The sequence below is a fragment of the Mauremys mutica genome, chromosome 19 (assembly GCF_020497125.1).
Source record: "Mauremys mutica isolate MM-2020 ecotype Southern chromosome 19, ASM2049712v1, whole genome shotgun sequence".
Taxonomy (NCBI): Eukaryota; Metazoa; Chordata; order Testudines; family Geoemydidae; genus Mauremys; species Mauremys mutica.
Window position 1 is genome coordinate 21859341 of NC_059090.1, and position 23102 is coordinate 21882442.

The 23102-nt window shown below is 43.9% G+C and overlaps 2 protein-coding genes and 1 long non-coding RNA gene across 5 annotated transcripts in view; 1 reads left to right on the forward strand and 2 right to left on the reverse strand.

Moving 5' to 3' along the window:
• DHX40 (DEAH-box helicase 40) overlaps positions 1-1202 on the reverse strand; it is an 84057-nt gene extending 82855 nt beyond the window's left edge. Inside the window, exon 1 of the mRNA XM_044993785.1 lies at positions 1025-1202. The gene's annotated coding sequence lies outside the window, so the exon portion shown is untranslated. The remainder of the gene's footprint in view (positions 1-1024) is intronic.
• LOC123353055 lies at positions 51-10326 on the forward strand. Its single transcript, XR_006574367.1, has 3 exons — positions 51-172; positions 922-1047; positions 10207-10326. It is a non-coding gene; the product is annotated as an uncharacterized LOC123353055 (long non-coding RNA).
• The window catches only part of YPEL2 (yippee like 2), a 36375-nt gene continuing 22509 nt past the window's right edge, over positions 9237-23102 (reverse strand). The window contains exons 2-8 of one of the 3 annotated variants that reach the window (XR_006574366.1): positions 17540-17583; positions 16619-16727; positions 15596-15712; positions 13875-13913; positions 10205-10256; positions 9824-9882; positions 9237-9315 (exon numbers count right to left, since the gene is read on the reverse strand). Coding sequence is in view for 1 of the 3 variants with exons in the window: in XM_044993801.1 (XP_044849736.1) it covers positions 15623-15712; positions 16619-16727; positions 17540-17583 (243 nt within the window). In the remaining 2 variants the exon portion in view is untranslated. Of the gene's footprint in view, positions 9316-9823; positions 9883-10204; positions 10257-10509; positions 15713-16618; positions 16728-17539; positions 17584-23102 lie in introns of those variants that run through there. The other 2 variants (XR_006574365.1, XM_044993801.1) reach the window with 2 other exon arrangements.

Genomic DNA, 23102 nt, shown 5'->3' on the forward strand with positions numbered 1-23102 from the left:
GGAGCCAGCTCCACCCAGGCCCCACCCCAACTCCACTCCTTCCCCCAATGCCCCACCCTGCTTCTCCCCACCTCTGCTCCTCCCCCTCCCCCACGCGTGCTGCACCCTCGCTTCTCCCCAATCCCCGCCCAGCGACTCCTGACACCACAAAAGAGCTGATCTGCAGCTGGCGGTAGGCGCTTCGAAGTAGGGGAAGGTGCTGATTGGCAGGGCCACCAGCAGGCAGGAGGCACTGGGAGGAGGGAGAGGCATTGATAGGAAAGCTGCAGAGCATCCACCATTTTTTCCCCATGGGTTCTCCAGCCCCAGAGCACCCACGGAGTCGGCACCTATGACAATAATCCTTCATCAACCTTGTCTATTTAGATTGCAAGGGGCAATCTTGGGGCAGGGACTGGCTCTTTCTATATGTGTTTGCTATGAGACTGGGCCTAGCACAATCTCAGTTGGGGCCTCTGGGCACTACCATTATATACATAAAATAAGAATGAATGGTGGTGTGTGGGGGCGAAATCTCCGAAGAGGAGTGAATTGACATCCCTTCCCTCTGACCCCACAACTTAATAGACAGAGAATAACAACAGTGAGATTTGCAGAAACTAAGACCTCATGCCTTCATTTCAAGGATGAAGCAAAGTTTGCAGTGGAGACACGATTGCTTTAAACCACCCGGAAGAGGTTTAGAGGCATTTTGGAAGCACAGATACACATTCTGATTTGATTTTACTGATGGCTTTTGGGCATGCTAAAAGAAAAGGCTTTTATGATAGAGAAACTGGGGGAAGAGGGGATTTTATTTTATTTTATTTTAAATCCTTCTCCCTCAAAAATGCTGGCAGAGAGAGGAAGAAATACTTTTCAGATACCTGAGGGGCTGAGAAGGAAGGTCTGGATTAATAACACAAGAATGCTTTGGGACAGGGTCTGAAACCAGCACGTTAGGCATAGAAAGCCTTTAGAGGAACTACTGGAAGGAGGAAAATGCTCCCAGGAAGGATACAGTGAAAACAAACTCTGAACTCACCTGGAACATGGATTCTCTCTGAGGTGAGTCAGCTGCTTTGGAGCAGAGCAGTGGAGCTGCAGGTTTTTGCCTGGAGCTGGAGCGGAGCCGGAGAACAGCTCCAGAGTCCTGCTTTTGACTCTGTAGAAGCAAAGACGACCAAGGCTACACGGTCACTGGAGAGTTAAGTTGGGTGACTGGCACCTGGGTCAGCCTAACTCAAAGCCCTACCTGAGTTATCGCTGGCGCTCTGTTCCCTGTGGGTGTGTTGCTAGGATGGCGGGAGGGATATCCCAGGGGTCTGTGTGCTGAGCTGCTCTATGATTCGTTCGTGAGGATTGTGGGAAAACTTGTCTGTCCTTCTGGGTACATGGGGGGAATTATGGGAAGGCAGTGGAGGACTATCAGCACTAGAGGGGGTTAGCCTGCGGCCTCACTGCAAAGGAGGTGGGTTCCAGCTTGAGTGAAAGCAGCCCCCCTCTATCCCCTACGCCCGGCAGAACGAGCCAGCCTAGGTTTAAAACACCACACGTCAGGTGGGAGGCTTTGTGCCATGTGTAGAGGGTACTAGGGTTGGGATAGTGTCTGCGTAAGAGCCCGAGTTAATTCTGCAGTGAAGACAGATCCCGAGTCTCTGCCCTTTGTATACTGCAGGCAGATATATTAATGTGGTGAGAACATGGGATCTGGAGTGTTTGTATGTGGGGTGCTGTTTAGCTCAGTGTCTCTCCTCCCACCCCCACCCCCCTTGAAGGCTTGCTGGATGGTGTGATAACGTTAGTACATTTATAACAGGTTATTTTTGGCTTTTGGGAACTTCAAAAAGGAAGATTTTTGGATAGTAAACTTGAGATTTTTGTTCCCTCTTACAGCTGCTTTAAAACTGAAGTGAGTGAAATGAGACTGAACCTTTTTGAAACCAGGGATTATGGGAATGTAGCTTTTCACTATGAAAGTTAAGTCACCATCCAGGCTGCTGCTGCTGTCTCTCGTCTATGTTCTTTGACTGTGGTATGTCCAGTATTAGCAGCAACACATAAAATCCTGCTAGCCCTCAAACTTAAACAAGGTCCCCTTTAATTAATACTGTGGTAATGCCCAGAGGCCCCAAATGAGGTCAGGGCCCCATTGTGCTAGGTACTGTACAGAAACATATGAGCTGGTCCCTGCCCCAAACAGATTATAATCTAGATAGATGAGACAAGTAAACAGTGGGAGATAGAGGCATAGAGATGTGAAGTGATTTTCCCAAGATCACACTGCAGGTCAGTGGCAAAGCTGGGTTAATACCCCATACATTTTACAGGCTGAACATTCCTGATCAGACTCCTTGTGTCATATTGGGTGTCGTAGGGACGTGTGACCAGATGGCTTCTGCCAAGTGCGGTGGAATGTATCAGCCTTTCATTTGTAACCATAATTTATTGCGTAACCAAATAGTACCAGCTGATTGTTTGGGGGAAACCCAGTCTCTCCCCCTGCTCCCCAATATATACATACACACACACACACTCTCTCTCTCACTATCCATGGGAGAGAGGCACTGTTGTCGAGTTGGCCTTTTGATGCAGCAATTACTTGCCTTGACAACAGGAGATGGAAACAGACAAAGCAAACAAAGTTTTTCAGCTTCTGGAGTAACTCAGCAGCAGCCATGTGTGTGTACAAGTCGTCTTTAGTGGTTTGTGGCAACAAGTCTAATTACAGAATGGAGGCTGAGGCTATGGGGACGACCGTGGCATAACTATGGTGCCATGGCTAGGCCGGCAAAAGGGTTTTTTTTTTGTTGGTATAGGAACACCATCTTCCTAAGCAGTGGTAGCTATGTTGACAGAATCATTCTTCTGTCAACCTAGCTGTGTCTACGCCAGGGGTTAGGTCAAGGTAGCAACAGCATGTTTGTTTTTTTACACCCCTGCCCTGAGTGCTGTAGCTATGTCAACGTAAACTTTAACTGTAGACCAGGCCTGAGAAAGAGAGCTTCTAATACACATCCAGGGTTGGTTCACAGGTTACTGCTTGACACCCAAAGGATTGACATCATATTAATTGAAGATATCACCTTACTTAAGGCTTTGCAGGCCCCAGTGTGTATGGCAAAGGATTAAGAGGTGCACTGAGGTCACAAACACTTAGTTCTCATGGATTTGGTTTCAGGGATTTATATCATACACTGCATCCCTCATGATGGTCCTATCGAGCCAAATGCATGGCTGGGTCAGAATCAGAACTTGGATGACATTGGGTTTGTTGGGCAGGCACGTCGTATTGACCTCTCTGCTACATGAGAGCATTTGCCAAGGCTGAACAATAACTGCTGTGTGTTTGTGGCTGTCTCTACACCAGCTCCCTCCTGCTGCAGGACAGTTTCCAATTTTGGCTGGCTAAGCTCAGGTGAGCTTTCAGATGTTGCTTTGCACATCACAGCCTGCAGCCCTCTCTCTGTTCCTGGAGCTCATTGTGAGTTCAGGACATTCAGCACCTTGCAGGATTAGGCCCTCACTGCGAAGAGGGCCCCTTGCTCTCATGCTAAAGTCTAAGGACTTAGAGGCAGACCCCTACACATTCAGATGGAGAGTCCAGTTAAAGGGCAGGATAGCATATCTAGGGCAATCTATTGGCCCGGTAAGACCTCTGTGTAGAGGGCAAGAGAGAATCCCATGTCATTTTCAGTGGTGGGGGTGGAACAGTTTCGTCAGCACTTTCAAAACAAGCTAAAATAAATTGTTGTTCTAAATCTAATCAGATACAGTTTCAAATGGATTTTAGAACTGAGGTCAGCAAGAATCAGATACATTTTATAATGCTCATCTAGCTCCACAGAAGCAATTTTGGCCTTTAAGTTAGCAGCACTAAATCAGCTGAGAAAGTTGGCAGGTTGTGGTATCACCTAGTGAGAGGGATGACTCATAAAAATGCTACTATGTGTGTTTGAGATGAACACGGTCCTTCCATTATTCAAAGGAACTGCTCTAAATTATAATATTTTAAAAACTCACAGTGTGCCTTCTTTTTCTCTAAATTACAAGCCTGGTGTATTCAGCCACGGGTGCTGATCTTGGTTTCCTTCCACTGTCACCTCTGCTTCTGGTCCATGGGAGCTGACTGCAGGGAAATCCCTCTCTTTTCATTTCTCAATCTCTCTCTCTCATCGTCTGACCTCACCTTTCCTGGTGGATATCTCTTTATCCGGCTACTATGATAGTTCATTCTCACAGCTGGTTCAGTCCCAGTTATGTTAATTAGACACACAAGCGGCCTTGAGAAAAGTCTGCCCCAAAGGAACTCGTGGAGAGATGCGGAATGGGTCGGCTTGTAAAGACTGCTGTTTGACTTCCGGGAGGTGGAATTCACAGGTACAAGGGGCTCTGCTTAAGGTTAGGGAGGGATGGGGCCTGAACTACAAAGGCCAGACATTATTTGAGCCTTCCCAGAGTTTGATGGTGTTTGGACTTTAATCCACTTCTGCTTAAGATGGATGTTGGTTATCGAGCTGGACAAGAGACATTTCTCCTAACCCAACCATTCTTGACTGCAGTCAGGTCCTGCACTAAGCGTTTTGGGGAAGGGACTGTCTTTTTGTTGTGTATTTGTACAGTACCTAATACCATGGGGTCTTGGTCCATTACTGGGCTCCTAGGTGCTACGAGAATACCAACAATGGTAACTGTGTAGGACACATAGAGAATGGGTCCTCCTTTGCTTCCTTCTGTCCTCGGTGCCTTTCATCCTCCCCAATCCCTCTGCAACCCGATGGTTCTATGAGGTACCCCCATCAGCTTCTGCCCTTTCCCCAGCCTTCCTGCAGCTTCTCTTCCTTTGCTTAGGGCGTCCTGCTGTGTTCCAGCATGATCAGCCTCTTCCCCACTCCCTCCTCCCTTCCCCACTAGTATTCCAGTGCCCTTCCCTCTCCTTTTGTCAATGGCTCCCCAACGTGTCAGAACAGCCTTTCCCACCTGCCTTCCTGGACAACTCTGTAGCTTCCTCCATGGCTCTTTTGGCTGTCCCAGTCCCCTCAACCCCCTCTGATATATAAACCACATCCTGACCTAGCCCAGTATCCCTCCCCCACCCACTCCATCCTTTCCCTCCTTCCTGATTCCCTGAACCCCCTCAGCAGCCTCCCTTCCCCAGCAACCCTCCAGACTAGCCCACCTCCTTCCTTGTTCCCACTGTGCTTCTCCCATCTCCATTGTGACCTCCTCAGAGCATCCCTGCCCCAGCTGAGACAGACTGGTTAAGCCAGACACATGGCCTTATGGTCCTCTAACTCAGAGAGGAATGTTTATTCCCTGCCTGATTGTGGTTGCCGGTGGAAGGGCCTGTTAGGGGATGGCATGAAGTCTAATGTCCCCACCCTTTCATTTTTCAGCCACAGGGGATGACGTAGGGTCTCAGTATCCTATGTTCTCTGGGTGGCAAGAAGACCAGAACCAGCACACAGGTATCTTCTGTCTCCATGGAAACTGCTTTAAGCCTGGGTGCCTGGGGAGGGTTTTTTCACCCTGTTGTCAGGGAAATGCAAAGCTACAAGCAACCTAGTAAAAATATAAGTTCTTTGCAGATGGAAGGAGAGAGAGAGCGGAAAGGTACTGCATCTGGGCATGTGGTAGACTACAGAAATTTGCCCTGGTGTAAAAATATTGATGTAGTTATATCAGTTCAAACCTCTAATGCAGACACAGCCTCTATGCAAAATGGGACTTGGATTTTTGTAATTTAGCTTAGGTTGTCTGGTACACTGCAGTACAACATGTCTGCATTAGGAACTTGCATCACTCTGTCTTCATTGGTGGGAAAAAAACTAATATAGACAGAGCACAAGTATTTTGGAAAGGATATAAACCCTCCTGCTTCAGGATGTAGGCATGAAGGAATGTAACCCCTTCTGTAATTCAGCCTCTGCTGCAAACATACCAAGGCAGAAATACAGATGCTGTCCTCCTGCTGCAACAGGTGATCTTACAAAACACAGCAATTTAAGGGTAACATATCAGCTTCAAGTCTGAATTTCCTGGCTCTTGTCAATTTAAGCTAAACCATTAACTTTATTTTAACAGTGTGTGTGTGTGGACGGTTATTATGGAGCCATTAAAATAACACTTGAAAATTAATGAGCTGTTACAAGCAGCAGATGTCCTATCCCCTGCCTATAAGGTGTGAGAATGGTACAGTGTTTGGAATAGTTTTATAGCTGCTTCTGCTCCAAGAGCCAGATAGGAATGACAAGCTCTCGAACCAGTTATATCAATTAGGAAACTGCCCTTCAGTTTAATAACTTAAATGCATCTGGGAAGAAAACAACAGCCCCAAAACACAGGGATATTCCTTTCTCATTCTTGTGCTACATGATTTTTGCTAGTTGGCAGTTTTCCCCGCAGTTTGCTGTCTCTGGAGGGCTAATACACAAAGCATTGCACAGGGCCATTTTTGTATGGAAAAAAAGTTGATCAGTGCAACTGGGGAAAAAAAGTGTTTAGTGGGACACCCAAGAGACATATATTATAGTATCTGAGAACCTGCTTGTAACAGGGTCTCCCCAAATCCTGCCTCAGTTCACCCACCATCTTGCAAGCAAACTCGCCAGCCAGTGTCAATGAAGTTCTCACTAGCGGCAGTATTTCTTTCTCTTTTCTGAGAGATGCTTTGAAACACAGACACAAGTCAGGCAAACCAGGCCCTGCAGCCTGGCCCCTCCAAAGGCCTCTGCCTCCCAGGGCTGCTGTTCCCATTGCATTGCACCTGACCAAATCATTATGCGCTGAGGGAATGCAGCACCTCACAAGACCTAGCTCTAACATGATCAAATATTTACGCAGGGTTTGACTGAGTTATCTGTCCTGAGCCAGGCACTTAGCTGCACCACCTTACAATTCTCTACCTGGTTCCCCCCTTATTCCGAGTGTAGGGCTACATGATGCAGCAATGCACACCGTGGGGGTGTGATTTCTAAAGCACACGAATGTGTCGTGCACTATTTGGTCCATGTCCACTCCACTGCTGTGCACTAAAAGTTCCTTAGCATGTTTTAAATGTGCAGCCAAGCCCAGAGACCATGCTGCCAGCTTGGCTGCGCTGGCCCTTCGAAGGCACAGCCTTGGACCTGCTTGCTCATATCCTGTCTCCCAGCCCAGGCTGAGTAGCAGCAGCTCTTTCCCCTTGCTGTGATCGGCAGTACAACTAATCCTCTCACTTCTCTGCACATCATGGTACGGGGGTGGTCACAATCCTGACCTAGATGAGAACATTAGAAATGGGTCCAAGCTGCAAAGATTGGCTCCAGATCTGAGTTTCACCAGAACCTGGAGGCAATGGGATCTGGGCCCCTCATTAAAGAATTCATAGAACAAGATTAATTTGTAAAAAGTGCATTTAGGACAAATAGAATTTAGTGACTCATGGTCTCCCTAACGGTGAATGCAATTTACCAAACTGTCAGCCTCCTTTTGGTCATGTATTTAAAGGAGAGCTGCATTTCTTGAATCCTGCTTTAAGGAGCAGCACCAGCGTATTTTGAGGTTACAGAGCATCATGGAGCCTACAGATGAGTAAATGTGCTCCATATGAAATCGGTGTAGGAGAGGAAGGATTGTCCAGTGGTTAGGGCACCAGCCTTAGGACTCAGAAAACCTGGGTTCAAGTCCCTGCCCTGCCACAAACTTCCTCTGTGACACTAGGAAAGTCATCTAAAGGCCTAAACATGCAGCCAGCTGGTGAGACTTTCAAAGCATGACACTAATGAAATCAATGATTTGGGAATGAATCAAAGACTTTATAACAGAAGCTTTCACTCTTAGAAATGGTAGAATTGGGCCCATAAGAGCTTTCTTGACCATGTCAGCACTGCACTGATAGCCACACTGGCTGGTATTTTGGGAAGGGCTCAGGGCCCACAACTGGTTTACTGCTGGATGCTGGGTGCTGAGCATTAGAAAATGCACCCTTGAGCTCTTTCAAATATCTGTCCCTAAATTCTGCAGCACAGTACAGAACTGGGGAAGGATTGTCTGAGGGCTGTCTGTAGTTCCAGGAGCCAGGAATGTCATCTCGAGGGGCCAGAGCCACAGCTGGGGTGAACTGTCATAGCTCCATTGACTTCAGTGTAACTACAAGAGTTTACACAGATTGCGGAATTAATCTCTAGGACATTACACTTTTGGGTGGGGGAAGTAGTAGGGGGAGATCAAATTAATTAATTCCAATTACAGATCATTCTGAGAAGCCAGTTCTGCAGTCTTTACTCAGGCAAAATTCCCATTTAAGTCAGATTGGGGCCTCCTTCACATACAAGTCAGCCAAAATAATTTTATTTAAAAAGAGAAAGAGAGAGAGAGAGAGAGATTTGTGACACTCTAAGCCAATGGGCTCTCAACCTTTCCAGACTACTGTACCCCTTTCAGGAGTCTGGTTTGTCTTGACTACCCTCAAGTTCCACCTCACTTAAAAACTACTTGCTTACAAAATCAGACATAAAAAGTATCACAGCCTGCTGTTACTGAAAAATTGCTTCCTTTCTCATTTTTAACATACAATTATATAATAAATCAACTGGAATATAAATATTGTACTTACCTTTCAGTGTATAGTATATAGAGCAGTATAAACAAGTCATTGTATGAATTTTTAGTGTGTACTGACTTCCCGCTAGTGCTTTTTATATAGCCCATTGTAAAACCAGGCAAGTATTAAGATAAGTTGATGAACTCCCTAGAAGATCTGTGTGCCCCAGGGGTATATGTACCCCTGGTTGAGAACCATTGGCTAAGCATCTGCCCAAGTGAATTTGCCTCCTGGTGTCTGAAAGCTCAGCATTTGTTTGAAAGCTCGGCATTTGTTTCACCAAATCCCGATTAACTACACTAATGCTTGATGAGTGACAGGATGAAATGACTATGACAAACTTCTGACATTTGTGTGGAAAGGGAAAGGCAGGACATGCTGCAATTAATGCCTTTGTGTACCTGTTAAATATTTGCTCTTACAACTTAAAACTGGCTGTACCTGAGTATACGAGAGGGACACAACCGAGTCGTTCAGGCTTGAAACTTAGGTATTTGTTAATCAAAAAGAAGGGTAGGGAAGGATTTTACAAACCTCATGTGAACAGAAACCTTTCAAGAGTATTTTTTTTCCTTTTAATTTCAACAAAAGGAACAAAGAGAACAGCCATCCACAAGCGACTGAGAATCACCAAATGAGGCTGGCCAGCTTGGTGTCACCATCTAGATTTTTTTTAAAAAGTGAGCAGCTCTCAAGGGGAGTTTGGGCTGAGGAAGAACTGGAGGATCAGGCCTCTTGAGCGGGAAAGACGCCTTGAATTGGAAAGTGTAAGAGGAGGATGTTAAAACCCTTCCCTCACACCATGTGGGAGACAAAATAAAGAAAAGTTAAGGAAAGCTTCAATCTTGGGCCTTGATCCTAGAATTGGATTCACACAGGCAAACCTCTGAACCTGTATGGAGCCCCCTGGAAGTCTGTGTTGATCCGATTCCAGGATCAGGGCCTTATAATGTAAACTATTCAGCAGGGGCTGCGGAGCACCGTTTAAAGTGAAGGGGCCACAGTTTTGCCCCTTCCCTCCCACCTTCCTCTTCCCCTTTCAGGTGCTCCCCCCCCCCCGACCCAGAAGCAGATTGACCCCACTGACCCATAAGCCCCTTCACCCAACCCCCCCAAATCTGAGTGAGTGGCATGTGACCTGGTGCATAGGGTTGCAGTGCTGCTCAGGTTTGGCCCAGCCAAAAAGTGGTTTGGCCATGGCCTGAGACACCACCCTCTGGCCCCGCAGCCTATGCTTTTTGAGACAGGGATTATATCTACCTCTGTGTTTGTACAATCCAAGTAGAGAGGCCTTGATCCTGCTTAGGGCCTGTAAGTTCCTACCATCACAACAACAGAATAAGAAAAATAATTAATAATGACGACGGGAGGCAGACTGGTGTAGTGGACAGGCAGTGGGAGTCAGGAGACCTAGGTTCTAATCCTGGCTCTGCCAGTAACCAGCTGTGTGACTCTGGGTAAATCACTTCATCTGTGCCTTTTTTCCCCTCCCACCCTTTGTCTGTCCCATCACACTAGATTGTAAACACTTTGGGGCAGGGATTATGTTTGTCCAGCCCCTGGGACAATAGGGCCTTGACCTCAACTGGTCCAATTTTAATACAAACGACAATAATGTGATTTAGGTCTTTTCAAACTTACAGGTCAACTGAATTCCGTCCCCCTTTGGTCAGTTTCCACTTTGTTCGTGGTCCTAGGGACGAAAACAGAAAAGTAGATCCACGCTTTTAATATTTGAAAACTTTATTTTCTCAAATGAGCACCAACACATATTGTAAATCTGACAAACAGTATGCCTCCCTCTAATACTGAAGAACTATGTACAATGTACAAAGACACAAAGAGGTGAATACAAATTATCTAAAAACAAACAATTGCATTTATTACCGAAGCAATATGACCTGAAAGAATATGCCAAAAATATAGTTAAATCAAAACAAAGAAATAAAAGTATACACAGTTTGTAAACACAAGAGCATCAATAGACAGGCTGGTATTGGAAATATCGTCTCTTCATTTTGTCAGTGGGAAAGCATTCCCATTTCTTTATGAAAAACAAAACAAAGGATGGGTACAGTTTGTAACTACGAGAATAGCTTATTTGTGATCATACCTTACACAACATCATTCTGCTTGCATTTAAATGTCAATTTTTTTGGTTTTATATTAAGTGTGATTTTATTTTCCCTTCCTGTTTGTTCTTTTAAAACAAGATTCTTCCAAATCAATGCGTAACATTTTTGTTTCTGAACGTTCCATTTCTCAGGCCTCTCATCTGGCAAGGAAAGCTCTTACTACTTAGCTGAGCTCTGCATTTCAAATCTGTTTATCCAACAGGATACTTGTCCAAGAACTGGTTCATATAGAAACGAAATGCATGATTAATACACTCATGTATCAATTAGGAAAATGCATAAAAAGAAAATTCTTTGCTGATCCTCACAAGAACCACAGAGTCCATGTGCAGGTTTTGTTGCCTTTAAAATGTGTGCACCAAAAAGAGAAAATAAAAGTGTGTGCAACAGTTACTCAGCACGGCAAATAGCTCCTTACTCAACAAAACGCAGTCTAATGATTTGTGCTGTTGGTCCACTTTGAGATAAACAAGAAGACCAATGAAATAAAAATTAAGGGGGAAAGGGGAAGGAAAAAAAGACAAAGAGGAGAGGGGAAAGAACTTTACTGCCAGAGATGTAAACTTTTACTTGAATTCACTATGTAGCAGCCTGGTTTATTTATATTAAAAACAAAATTAAAACCAGGATCCACATCCAAAAATATTTGCAAAGCAAATTAGAATTCCTGATTAGTTAGAATTCTCCGTCCCCTGCCCCCCATTGCCCCAAGCAATGGGAAATAAAGATTCTGAGATTGCAACTTAAATTCAATTCCACATTCTAAATCTTCATTATTTATTTCATTCTAGCCAATACTGGTGCAAAAGAATATTTCAGGCCCAGATCCTGCAATCAGATCGACTTAGGCAGATCTATGCACTTACACGGAGCCCCACTGACATTAAAGAGACTCCATGTAGGAATTAAGGTCTTCCCATGTGGATCCAATTGCAAGTCAGGGGCCTCAGGCACTGACTGAGGAAGGTACTGAAGCATGTGAATACCTTTAAACACATGTGCATTCAGATGTGCCTAAAGTTACACACATGCTTCAGCACCTTCCTGAATTGGGGGCCTGTTTGTAACCTGACAATGGCCTGTATAGGAGGTAATTTCTGCCGGATGGAACTAGAGGTTATTCGTCCTTTTTCTGCCTTGTCCAGGTGAAAAGTGTAGCAACTTAAGAAAACAGCTATTTATGATTGTTGCTTCCCTTTAAGCATATTTTCCAACTAAGACAGAGGAAACAGTATAATTTAAAAACAAAACAAAAAAAGTGCTCTCAGGGGTGGGTTCTGAGAAAACAGCACCAAATATATTATTTTTTAAAAAAATTTAAATATTATTTACAAAAGTATATTTCACAAGATAATGTTTATTATGTTCTGTATATATTATCATCTGAATATTTATTACAGGGTCATGATTCCACACAAGATAATCCGCCTGAGCAAAACATTTAAAACCTACCAAAGTTTAGCTTTGGGGTATACTGGCTGTGATGTAAACTCAGGGGTGCCCAGAATTTGCATTGTCAAAGGGCCTTGGTGGCAGCTTGCTAGAAACTAAAGAGGGGGAGTGCTAGGGGGGCAGAAAATGGAGCTAAACTTGCAGTTTTCATTTTTGCTGAGGCTGCCACTCATGGAGACTACAAATCCCAGTATGCAGTGCTCCACTGTGATCTGGACATTGGATGCTGGGACATGCTCACTCTCTGTACTGCAGCTCCACCTTGGAAATGAAGGGCATGCCTTGCCCATCCTTCAATGTAACTAACTGGCTACCGTTAACTGACTCGACCAATGACATGCAAGTGGTGTGGTTCTTTGGCGATGTTCTGAATCTATTGTTTTGCAACTAATCAACTGAGAATGCCCTGATTGTTATAGCCTATAAATTTAATCACTCTGTTTTGTTTTCAACTCCCAATACTATCATATGTCTTAATACAGCAGGTCACAGATGAGTTAACAGTGGACCTTACATCATAAGAAGCACTTTAGGTTTAGCCGACACATGAGGGAGAACAAATATTAAATGAGCCTAGCAGGCCATTTTTACTTATCTCTTTGTACAGTGTATAAAAATTAACCTACAGTCAAGTGTGTGCCTGCGTGTGCACGTGTGTGCACATATGCGTGCATTCGCGTATTTTCCATACCAGGATTTGAGGATCTGGGCCCAGATCCTCAACTGATTTAAACCGGTGTAGCACCACGGAAGTCAAGGAAACTAAGCCAATTTACATTAACTGAGGATCTGGCCACAAATATTCAAATTTACAGTGGTCGCCATCAAAAATGCAATTTATGTAAATTGTTACTGCGTATTGCCATCTGAGATATTACTTCTTGTTCTTAGTACACAAAGAATAAAAACGGTTGCATCTGACACTATTCTGTGCTCTTATTTTTAAGAGGTACAGCGTATCCTACACTAATGGTGCAAAAAATTACAATTTACAGGGGTAACGCTGCAGTATTTGAGACTGAATACTGGGGGATTATTATAAGCATGTTGGCTTTTTATTGGCGATCATTGTAGTGCATAAAATTATACTTATTCAGGGAAGATTAGCAGAGTCTAGGTATGGCTCTGTATCTCATCTGCACACAAGCTATTGCGGGTTATCCCTTATTTCTCCCATTTCAGATCAGATCCCTTTAAAGACTGTTTTCAAGGAAAGATAAGAGCTTTTCAAAGAAAGCAAATAACTCCTTACTGGCCAAAACCAACAAAACATTGAGTGGAAAGGGCAATGAAGAGAAGGCCAATCCCAGAGTCAACAAGCTAATGGGTACTGAGGAATTCTTTTTGTTGAAGGTAGAGGTGATGGAGGGGAATGAGGATGATGGAAGTAGAGTCTACCAGAAGTCAAAGATGAAGTGGTCTTGTTATTCACCTCAGATAGGGTGAAGGCAGAAGCCACCTCCTAACACAATGGCCAAAGAAGGCATTCGGTACATCCCTTCCAGAAGTAACACTCAGTCTCCATCTTGTCACCTATTTCTGGGTAATAACCAAATGTTACCAGTGATGCCATGGACCCCACACTCATCTAGTGAGCAGGAGAGAAAACTCCCGCTTTTCACATGAACTATTCAGGTTTTAATCACTGGTACTGAACATAGAAGTCTCATCCCACTTCTAACTAGTCTCTCTCTCTGCATTCCCCCCGACACCCCCCCACTTACCAGCAAATGTGATTTTGAAATCCTCTCAACTCTGCTAACCTGAATATTGGAAAAAAAGGCGGCATTAGGTTCTAATCATCAGAAGGTTCAATTTCATAAGGAGCTACGAACCCCTGCACATCATTTTTCACTCCTTGGATTGAGAGGGATTTCCCCCAGAGAATCAACCTACTTCGAAAGAATTCCACAAACAAAAATAATTCACTCGATGGATAATACTAATTCAGTTAAATAGTCTTGTGTTCTGCACCAGATACTGACTGGACTGTTGTAGAGGAAGCTTTGCACTGTCATTTATGTGTATACTATCTTCTTTCATACACATTCTCCCCCTCTCCCACACCAACAACATAAAGATGGTCCATAAAAATTAATTTACATAATTAAAGTAGGACTTGTCCGCTGCAGTTAGATGTCAAAACCTCTTCTCCCCCTACAACTCCGAGGCTACCCCATTTGGGGGATGCTAAGTTTCAGTCTTCCAGAGTACGAAACAGGTTTTTTAAAACGCCAGGAGTCGAGGTTGGGAGGGATACATCAGGGCTTGAAATAGCCACCTGTGAAACACGATATTAACAGCCACCAGAGCCATTTACTGTTCCATCACATCTCTGATGGATTCAAAGAGTGGAGCTGATGGCTGGAGTCTGAAATTTTAGAGCGCCTATTAAAGCCATTTTCCCATTACATATTAAGATGACTGGATCCCAAGCTATAACATTGCCAATGGTAAACAGATTCGCCCTAACGGCACACAGTAAGGACTGGAAAATTAAGGTGGCATCATATGTTTCTGAGTTTGCCTACAGCCCTCTCCCCCTACATATTTTCCTAGCACATGCCCGTGTTCTTGCATGTCTGTCATATCTTCTAAACTGCAGCACCAGCCCCACTACATTACATGATTCGACTCCTCCTCTCTCAGTTGCCTAGGATCAGAATTTTGTTTCCCTAGCAGTGCTGAGGTTGTAGTCATGCTCTGATGGGACGGTTTGCCCATCTGCTATGAAACAGGAGGAGGAGGAGGGAGAAGCAAAAGGAGAGAGCTTGGGGAATCTCTCTAGCCATCAAGCTCCACAACAATAAGTTCACAAAAGGCGACTGTGTGAATAGTATGAAACAACCTATCAAAAGATGGAATTGCACATCAGTTTCAGGAATTAGCTAGCAAAGGGCTTTTGGTTACAACTTGTGCTCAGCCAGCTTAATCTGGAGCTCTGCCTCTGGAACAGCAGGTTCGAGATTCAGAGAGAATGCAGTCATGAGGTATATTTCTGTCCATAGTTTCAAACCTTGGTTACCAGGACTTAAAGGAAAAGCAGTTTCGTTCCTGCTTACTTCCCCTCCTGCCCCCGTCTCCTTCTTCTCTCCTCCTGCCCAAAACTCTGGTCTCCCTCCCGCACTGAGACCCTCTGATAAAATGCCAATGAAGAGCCAACTTCAGTTTGTACTTTGACATTCATAAACATGGAATGCTGTCAGGCATTTGGTGCATTCTCTTAGCCAACGCCAGAACATAGAGAGAAGCAGCCAGGGTCAATTCACAAACAGATAAAAAGCAAAGAGACGGAGAGACAGAAATTTAGAGGCCAGTCACCAATAAAGATGGAGAAGGGTGTGAAGATGCTCCCAAATGGCAGAGCCTCTAAATGCATGGAACCAAGCGTTCGGTCACTCTCTCACTCTTGGATATAATGTTCTGTTGGATGGCATTCTCTTACACACTGGTTTGGCTGGGCTCTTCCCTTTCAATCCCAGCCATTATCCTTGATCATGTGAGCTAGTTCGATGATGTATTTGCCTTCTTTATACTTCTGGCTGCTCTCAAAAGCGTGTTCCTAAAAAAAACAACAACACACACAGAGAAGGTGGCGTTAGCAAGAGACTTGAGAGGTATGGAAAAGAAAGTGCAGTCTAGTGATTAGAGCAGGGGTCTGGGAGTCAGGAGTCATGCATTCCTCTCTCAGCTCTGGGGCACACGGCGCAGGAATATGGGACCCTGCTGACTTTCAGGAAACTTTTTGTTTTCAGGAATCCTAGACTCTAGTCCCACTCACACCACTGGCTCACTGGTGCCTGGACTTCGGTAAGTCCCTTAACCTCTCACTGCCTCCTGTTAGACCAGGGTTCTCAAACTATTCCCATAGTCTATACTACATCTTTATAAAGAGATTACCTTGTGGACACCTCTCGTCCCAAATGCGTAACATCCCTAGAGCAGCTCAAATAATTGTTTATATGAAAAAAGTAACATTAGGAATGAATCTAATTCATTTTTAGCTGTCTTTAATGTGATTTGCCAGTGGAAACACAGAGAAGAAATCAGGATTGTGTGATCAGCCACCTCTCTGCAGGCCACCAGCAAGTGCTCCACAGATCACGTTTGGGAACCATTCAGTGAGGCAACTAGAGTATAGCTTCACTGCAGTTGGGAGTGTCTCTCCCAGCCCAAACAGACAGACATGTACTATTTCCACTTCAACTAGTGTGCTAAAAACAGCAGTGTGGACATTGCGACATGAGCAGTGACTATGTATAACAACATATGGCCTCTGGCAGAAAGACCTTACAGTCTAAATATTCAAAACAGACAAAAGGTGTCAGGAAAAACAGAGGCACAGAGAGGGGACCCAGTAGATCAGCTGAAGAGCCAGGAACAGAACCCAGGTTTCTGCCTCATCATACACACATCTTCAAAAAGGATAGGGACAAATGCATCCACACGAACAATAAACGATACTCACATATTTCCAGCCCAGTGTGGTTTTGCAGTTTTCACAATAAATGTCTGCAACTGCGTGTAATCCTGTTAGTAACACCCGCTCCTCTGCGGGGCCGCAACCCACATTAACTCTGTGAGGGAAGGGAAGAGAAACATATGGTTCCTATCAAAGTATTGCTTCCTTTTTGCACACTGCAAGAACCTTTGCAGCAATTTTGTTGTAGTACTGGAAAATATAAACTGGAATCTCTAATAATAAATGCTACAGCTATTCTAAAAATAGAACTTTCCTTTCACAAGAAATTTTGATAATTCAAAATTATGTTCTGTTCCATATCAGAATGAAGAGACGAAATATTGAATATTTTCACTCAATGAAAAATTCCTAAAAACACTGAGCTGGAGAATTTCAATGTTTTCTACTGAAATGAAATAATTTGACATTTCAGAGAGAAATTTTAATTTTGAATTTAAAATGAAATTCTTCATTTTGATTTTCATGAATGGACTTTTTTTTTTAAATCCACGTATTCCCAAGGCAAATGCTGATGTCCAGAAAACCATATTTGTCTAAAGGAGATTCTTTTCAACTAAAATTATTTGCCAGCTCTAAAAAAAGCAACTAGTATTTAGCACTTCTATACTTCTTTATATTTACAAAGCTTTGACTGATTGGTCCTCACCACATCCCCTGAGAAGTGATTATTTCTCACTCCCATGACAAAAAAACTCTTATTCCAGCCCCTTATCTGAAACCTAAAGGCAAAGTCAGGTGTGAATTAGTGCTGTTTCCTTTTAGTCACTCTAAAGCAATGATGCAAGCTCATAAGTCAGTGCCTTTCTGTCACAAAAAAGGCAACTCTTTCTCCTTATTTTAACCTCAGGGTGATATATATTTGTATCCCAAAAGATGGAGCAATGACATTTATGAAGTAACACTCACACTGAATTGAAGAGGTATGCTCGCCCTTGGCTTCCTTGAAAGGACTAAAAGGCAAGAAAACAGAAATCAGTCGGTTGATAGGAAGCCATCCTGTGCATGAACAGTACCCAGATACCAACGTTATTGACTTCAAAGGGAAGTTGGAGCAACTGATAGTGGAGTTCTGAGAAATGCACATTATTACAGTATGCAAGATAGAGAAGGCAAAGAATGAAACATCCGTGGAAGATGAAAGCTGATTAATGAAGGTCTGTCCTGGAAATGGAAATTGAACCAGCCTGTCTCAAATTCTAATGCATGCACATTTTAAAAGGGACACTGGCAGCCTACTTGGAACCTTACCTGCTTAATTATCACTTGAGATTATCAGGCCTTGCAGCACTGTGAAAATCCAATGTATTTTTCACAAATTAAACGCTATTCTTGTTTGTTTTCTGACTTCCGGTAAAAACTAAAAGTTGGTCAGTTTCACTTCCTGATTCTCATGCACCAGTTCAATGCCATTGCTTATGGGTTTCTAATCTCAACCAAACCTTACCCCCAAATTATTATTTTAAATTGCGTTTCTAAAAACAAAACCTAAAATTTGGACCTAAGCTACCTGACAGCACTGCTTCAATATTCTGAACGTGGCTCTGACGGTTTGAAGTGCCTCCATCCATGAAGGAGGCACAGAAATACATGTTGTTACTATTATTTATATCCTCATCAGGGACCAGGGCCCAATTGTGCTATGTGCTGTACATAGATATATTGAAAAAGACAACTCTAGTCCAATGAGCTGACAATCTAAGACCCCAGTCTTGCAAAGCTTTATGCAGATACTTAAATGTATGCACTCTAAGCAGCCCCAGAGATGCCAATGGGATTACTTACAATGCATAGTTAAGCGTCTTTCTAAGGCCAGGTCTACACTACAAATTTATATCAGTAAAATTACATTGCTCAGGGGTGTGAAAAATCCACAGCCCTAAGCAACTCAATTATACCAGTCTAACCCCCGAGAGTCTCCCGTTGATTAGCTACCACCTCTTGCGGAGGTGGATTAACTATATTGACGGGAGAAGCTCTCCCGTTGGTGTAGTAGCATCTTCACTAAAGTGTTACAGTAGTGCAGCTGTGCCGCTGCAGCTTTTAAAGTGTAAACCTGCCTTGAGTCTTTTCAGGATCAGAGCCTAAACCAGGGGTAGGCAACCTATGGCACGGGTGCCGAAGGCGGCACACGAGCTGATTTTCAGTGGCACTCACACAGCCCAGGTCCTGGCCACTGGTCCGGAGGGCTCTGCATTTTAATTTAATTTTAAAGGAAGCTTCTTAAACATTTTAAAAGCCTTATTTAGTTTACATACAACAATAGTTTAGTTATATATTATAGACTTATAGAAAGAGACCTTCTAAAAACGTTAAATTGTATTACTGGCATGTGAAACCTTAAATTAGAGTGAATAAATGAAGATTCGGCACAGCACTTCTGAAAGGTTGCCGACCCCTGGCCTAAACATATGACAAGAGACAGCTGAGTAGAGATAAACAAACAAGGAAAGGGAAGGATAAGAGAGCAATGAAACTGTCACATTTGGCAGCATTAGCAGCAATTGTGGCATTCCCAGTGTCTGGCCATATAACCTTCACAATGATAAAACAGTATTTTGCAATGAAAGGTTGGCAGCAACGACCACCTCTGACTGGGACACTTCAATAACACTGCTTCCAAGCACCTACTAGCTCAATTTGTGTCTGGCCTGTAATATTACCTGCAACAATGCCTTGCTGACAGGAGCAGCTAATAGTGGAGCAATACAACCTGTGTTTCAATGTGCTTTGACAAGCGCCAATTGAATTAAAGATTTTGAACTTCCCCATAGTTCTCCCTCCTCACAACTGTTAACGTGAGGGAGGTGGTGTGGACTAGGTAATGACAAGGTAACATTACTCTGTGTATAGATGACATGCACACCCAGTGACAAAGGTGTGGCATCCATAACCGTGCCCTGTAGAAGCATTAGTATTTGTTTTTGTTTATGACTGCTCTATTTGCAGGTCAAAGAGAAAAGGCAGGCTCAGGTGAGTGGAGACAATACAAAGGGAGAGCTACTGGGTCAGAATGGGTAAAGGCTACTTTGCCAGGAGGGCAGATTTCAAGGTTTAAATGCATTTTATCCCCTTGGCAGTTTGTCTCATTCGGGGGGAAGTGAACAGCTTGCAGCAGTGGAGTTGGCTCCAACTGATACAGAAGGGATCACTTGGGAAGTCTCTGTGGAGAGTGATTGGAAATGTCAGATTAATCCAAGAGGTATTTCTTCTCTGCACAAGCGTCGCTGTAAGTGTTGGTGGCACACAGATCTTTAATGATCTTATCCAGAGAGAACCCCTGCATCACACATCCTATTCATTTCAAATACACACAGGAGAAATGTACTGAACAATGTATGAGATTAAATTCATTAAAGTCTGGGTTTAAACCCCCCTCAACAAGAGAGCACGTTCCGCCCCCTCTGGCTGCAGCTCAGTGTATTTCTTGGCACTGAGCTACTTTTCAGTCCCAGCACCATGGGGCCTGCAGAAAGATCTATGCCTGCAAGCATGCAGCAAGAGAGCATGTGGGTAAAACCAGTGCTGTGGGGCAAGCTGACCAAACACCATATCCAGCACTAGAGCTGCATGAGAGGCTCAGATGGCAGCAATGGCCCTGCCAGCTACAGAGGAGCTGCCTGCCAAGATGATTCAGACAGAAGCCCAAGATTAGCTGCCAATGTTGGGGAAAAGAGGTTTGTGGGCTCGGAGGAGATGCCTGGGGCACCTCTGCGCTCTCTTGGCATAAGCCCTGGATCCTGTGCAGTGAGAAATGCCTCATTTCCCAGGAAGCAAATTAACTAGGACACATGCCTCAAGCACGTTTGTGAAATTGTATTTATTAGAGCAGCTTCTTTAAATCTCTCCTCAGCACTGGAATCCTGTATTATTGTTATTCTCATCTGTATGATACCGCCCAATCTAACTGTATCTGAGCTGACAGTGCTACAGAATACTCAGTGCACTGAACACTATGCCAATGTAGGGTAAATAAAGATGGGATTCTGTAAGCTAACGGCCTTCATGCCAAGGCTGTCTCTCCCCTTTGGAAGGAATAAACTGGGGCTGGCTCTGTGTTGTGCTCTACAATCACACGTGCAAAAGGCATTTATCCTCCAGGCTGCAAGAGCTGCATAGAGGTTCTATGAATTTGGATGGATGGATCCTGGGTGGGTGATATGCATCAAGCAGGAAGGATCCTCAGGGACACAGGCCCTTGCCACTAATCAAAGCAGGATGAGTGCAGCTAAAACTCACAAACCTTCCACTCCCTCCCAGTAAATAATTTTCCATAAACACCAAAGTGACTGAGTTTGCCAATAACAACAGCTATGGGAGCAGAGTTTTACTGGAACAGAAATAGCAGTTTCCATTATTGCTGGCTATCAGTCAGTCTTTAATAAAGAACAAAACCAAGCCCTTAAGCTTTGCGTCAGAGGCTCCCTGAACATTACTCCAGCCAATTGCTAGAGGATTGTGGTGTCCTCCTGGTGGGCCCCGTCCTTCCACTTTAGGTCAGGACATGATCTGGATAAGATCCTGAAGATCTCTGGGCCTTTTGTTCTGGAGAACCACTGTTTTCTCTCAATGGCATCTCTACCTAATAGTGCCCCAAATGAAGCACTCATCCCCTGGTTTGAAGTATAGCCAATAATGCTCCACATAGTCACCAGAGACAGTCACTATGCACAGTGCACCTATGCAAAGGGTCTCCACCAGCTTGAAGAGGTCACCAAAGGATGATCAACTTCACGAACTATCAGCCATGGTTTTCCTATTTCACTTCCAGCCACAAGCTTGCAACTCTCACCTGAGTGTGCTACCTTTATTGCCCACCCAAAGACACTAATATTAGTCAGCAGCTGTTGCCTAAGGATGTTGCTGTCACTGAAGTGCACTCTCTTTACCATCAGTCTGTGGCCACTGCACAATACTGTCATCTTCAGGGATGCGAGGCTGGAGCTTTCCCACATCCCAGCGCTCAGCATTTGGTGCTGCTGATGCTGTGTTTTAAGAAACATCCTCCCATCCCAGGGGGATTTTGCAAATGCAGATAGAGGGGAAGTGATGGAAAGGGAACAGGTGTGACATATTTTGGGCTTGTATCCTCAACACATTCCCTTTACAATCCAATAAAACCCAGTGGGGTGGCCAGAACCTCCTCTTTCTGTTCCATCTCTAGAAGGACTGATGTGCTGCAGTGATTATGATGAAGTCACAGGAAAACTATCGTATCCTAATCTAAGCAGACATTCCCTGCACAGTCCCCCCCAAACTCTTCTGCAAACACATTTGCTTTATATCAAGTAGTGACAGCCAGTAATGTGGATAGTTTCCATGTCATGCATTTTTTCAAAGCAGATTTTGTGATGTGAATTAAAATTAAAAACATTTATTTATATTATACAAACACACACACAAAATCCAGACTTCTTCCCCTCTAAAATAACAGCTCCCGGGACATACTTTCCAATCCAACTCAAAGAAATGGAAAGGATTTTTTTGTTTCCCATTGAAAGGCCAAGCCATTTTTTTCTCTCCTTTGCTAATTTCGGAAGTTTGGCTAGAAACACAGCCCGCCACGCTTGCAACAGAATTCTCCCTCCCTTCCTCCCCCTCCCCAATCACTGTCTAGACTTTTTGGTTAGGAGGTAAAAATGAGAAAATATACATAATCTTCATCTTGACTATCAGTATTCAAATCCCCTTCTGCATCTGGGAGTTCTATTTAGCATGTAGACATCTAAAATGGGCATCCAGGTAATGCCCTAAATAGGTGATTTGAATATCCAATGGAGAATCATGAGGAAATGAGATAGGCATTCAGGCACCATCAAGAGCAAAGTTCCTATCATGCCAAAATCCCCTATCCTGCAACCCTTCTCTCACTAAGTGCTCAATTCTTCACCTTCTTGCCACAAGAAATGGAGTCAATAGCTGAGTCCAGATTTCAAACAGCCACAAGCTTGGAATTATTTCAATCTGTGGTTTTGTTTTGGTCCATTTGCTAAATTCTGATCTGGATTTAAAGTGTCTGAATTTCTGCCATTCTGATTAAATTTATATTCTACCCTCTGAAAAACAGGTGCTGCTCTTCCAGGACTTTCTTGAGCGGAGCAATACTGCATGGGACAAGTATAGATTAAAATAGGGACAAGGCTGTTCATTTCCTTTTCCTACCATCTTGTCCAAAGCTCCATTTGCTTACCACCTCAATCACCTGCTTGTACCTACCCAACCCTTTACTGGCAGTGAACACTGGATGCATGGAGGGAATCTTTCATTTATAGTCTGCACTGCAGCAGAAACCTATGAAATCTGAATATGAAGCAAACACACACACACACACACCCCCTCTTCTACCTTTCCTAGTAGTAAGGATTTCCCTTACATTCACTCAGCAGTCCCATGCATTGAACAGACAACAGGATTAATTTCCCAAAGTCGTTGTGATGGAGTTAGACAATAGCGCAAAATGTGATTAGCGCCA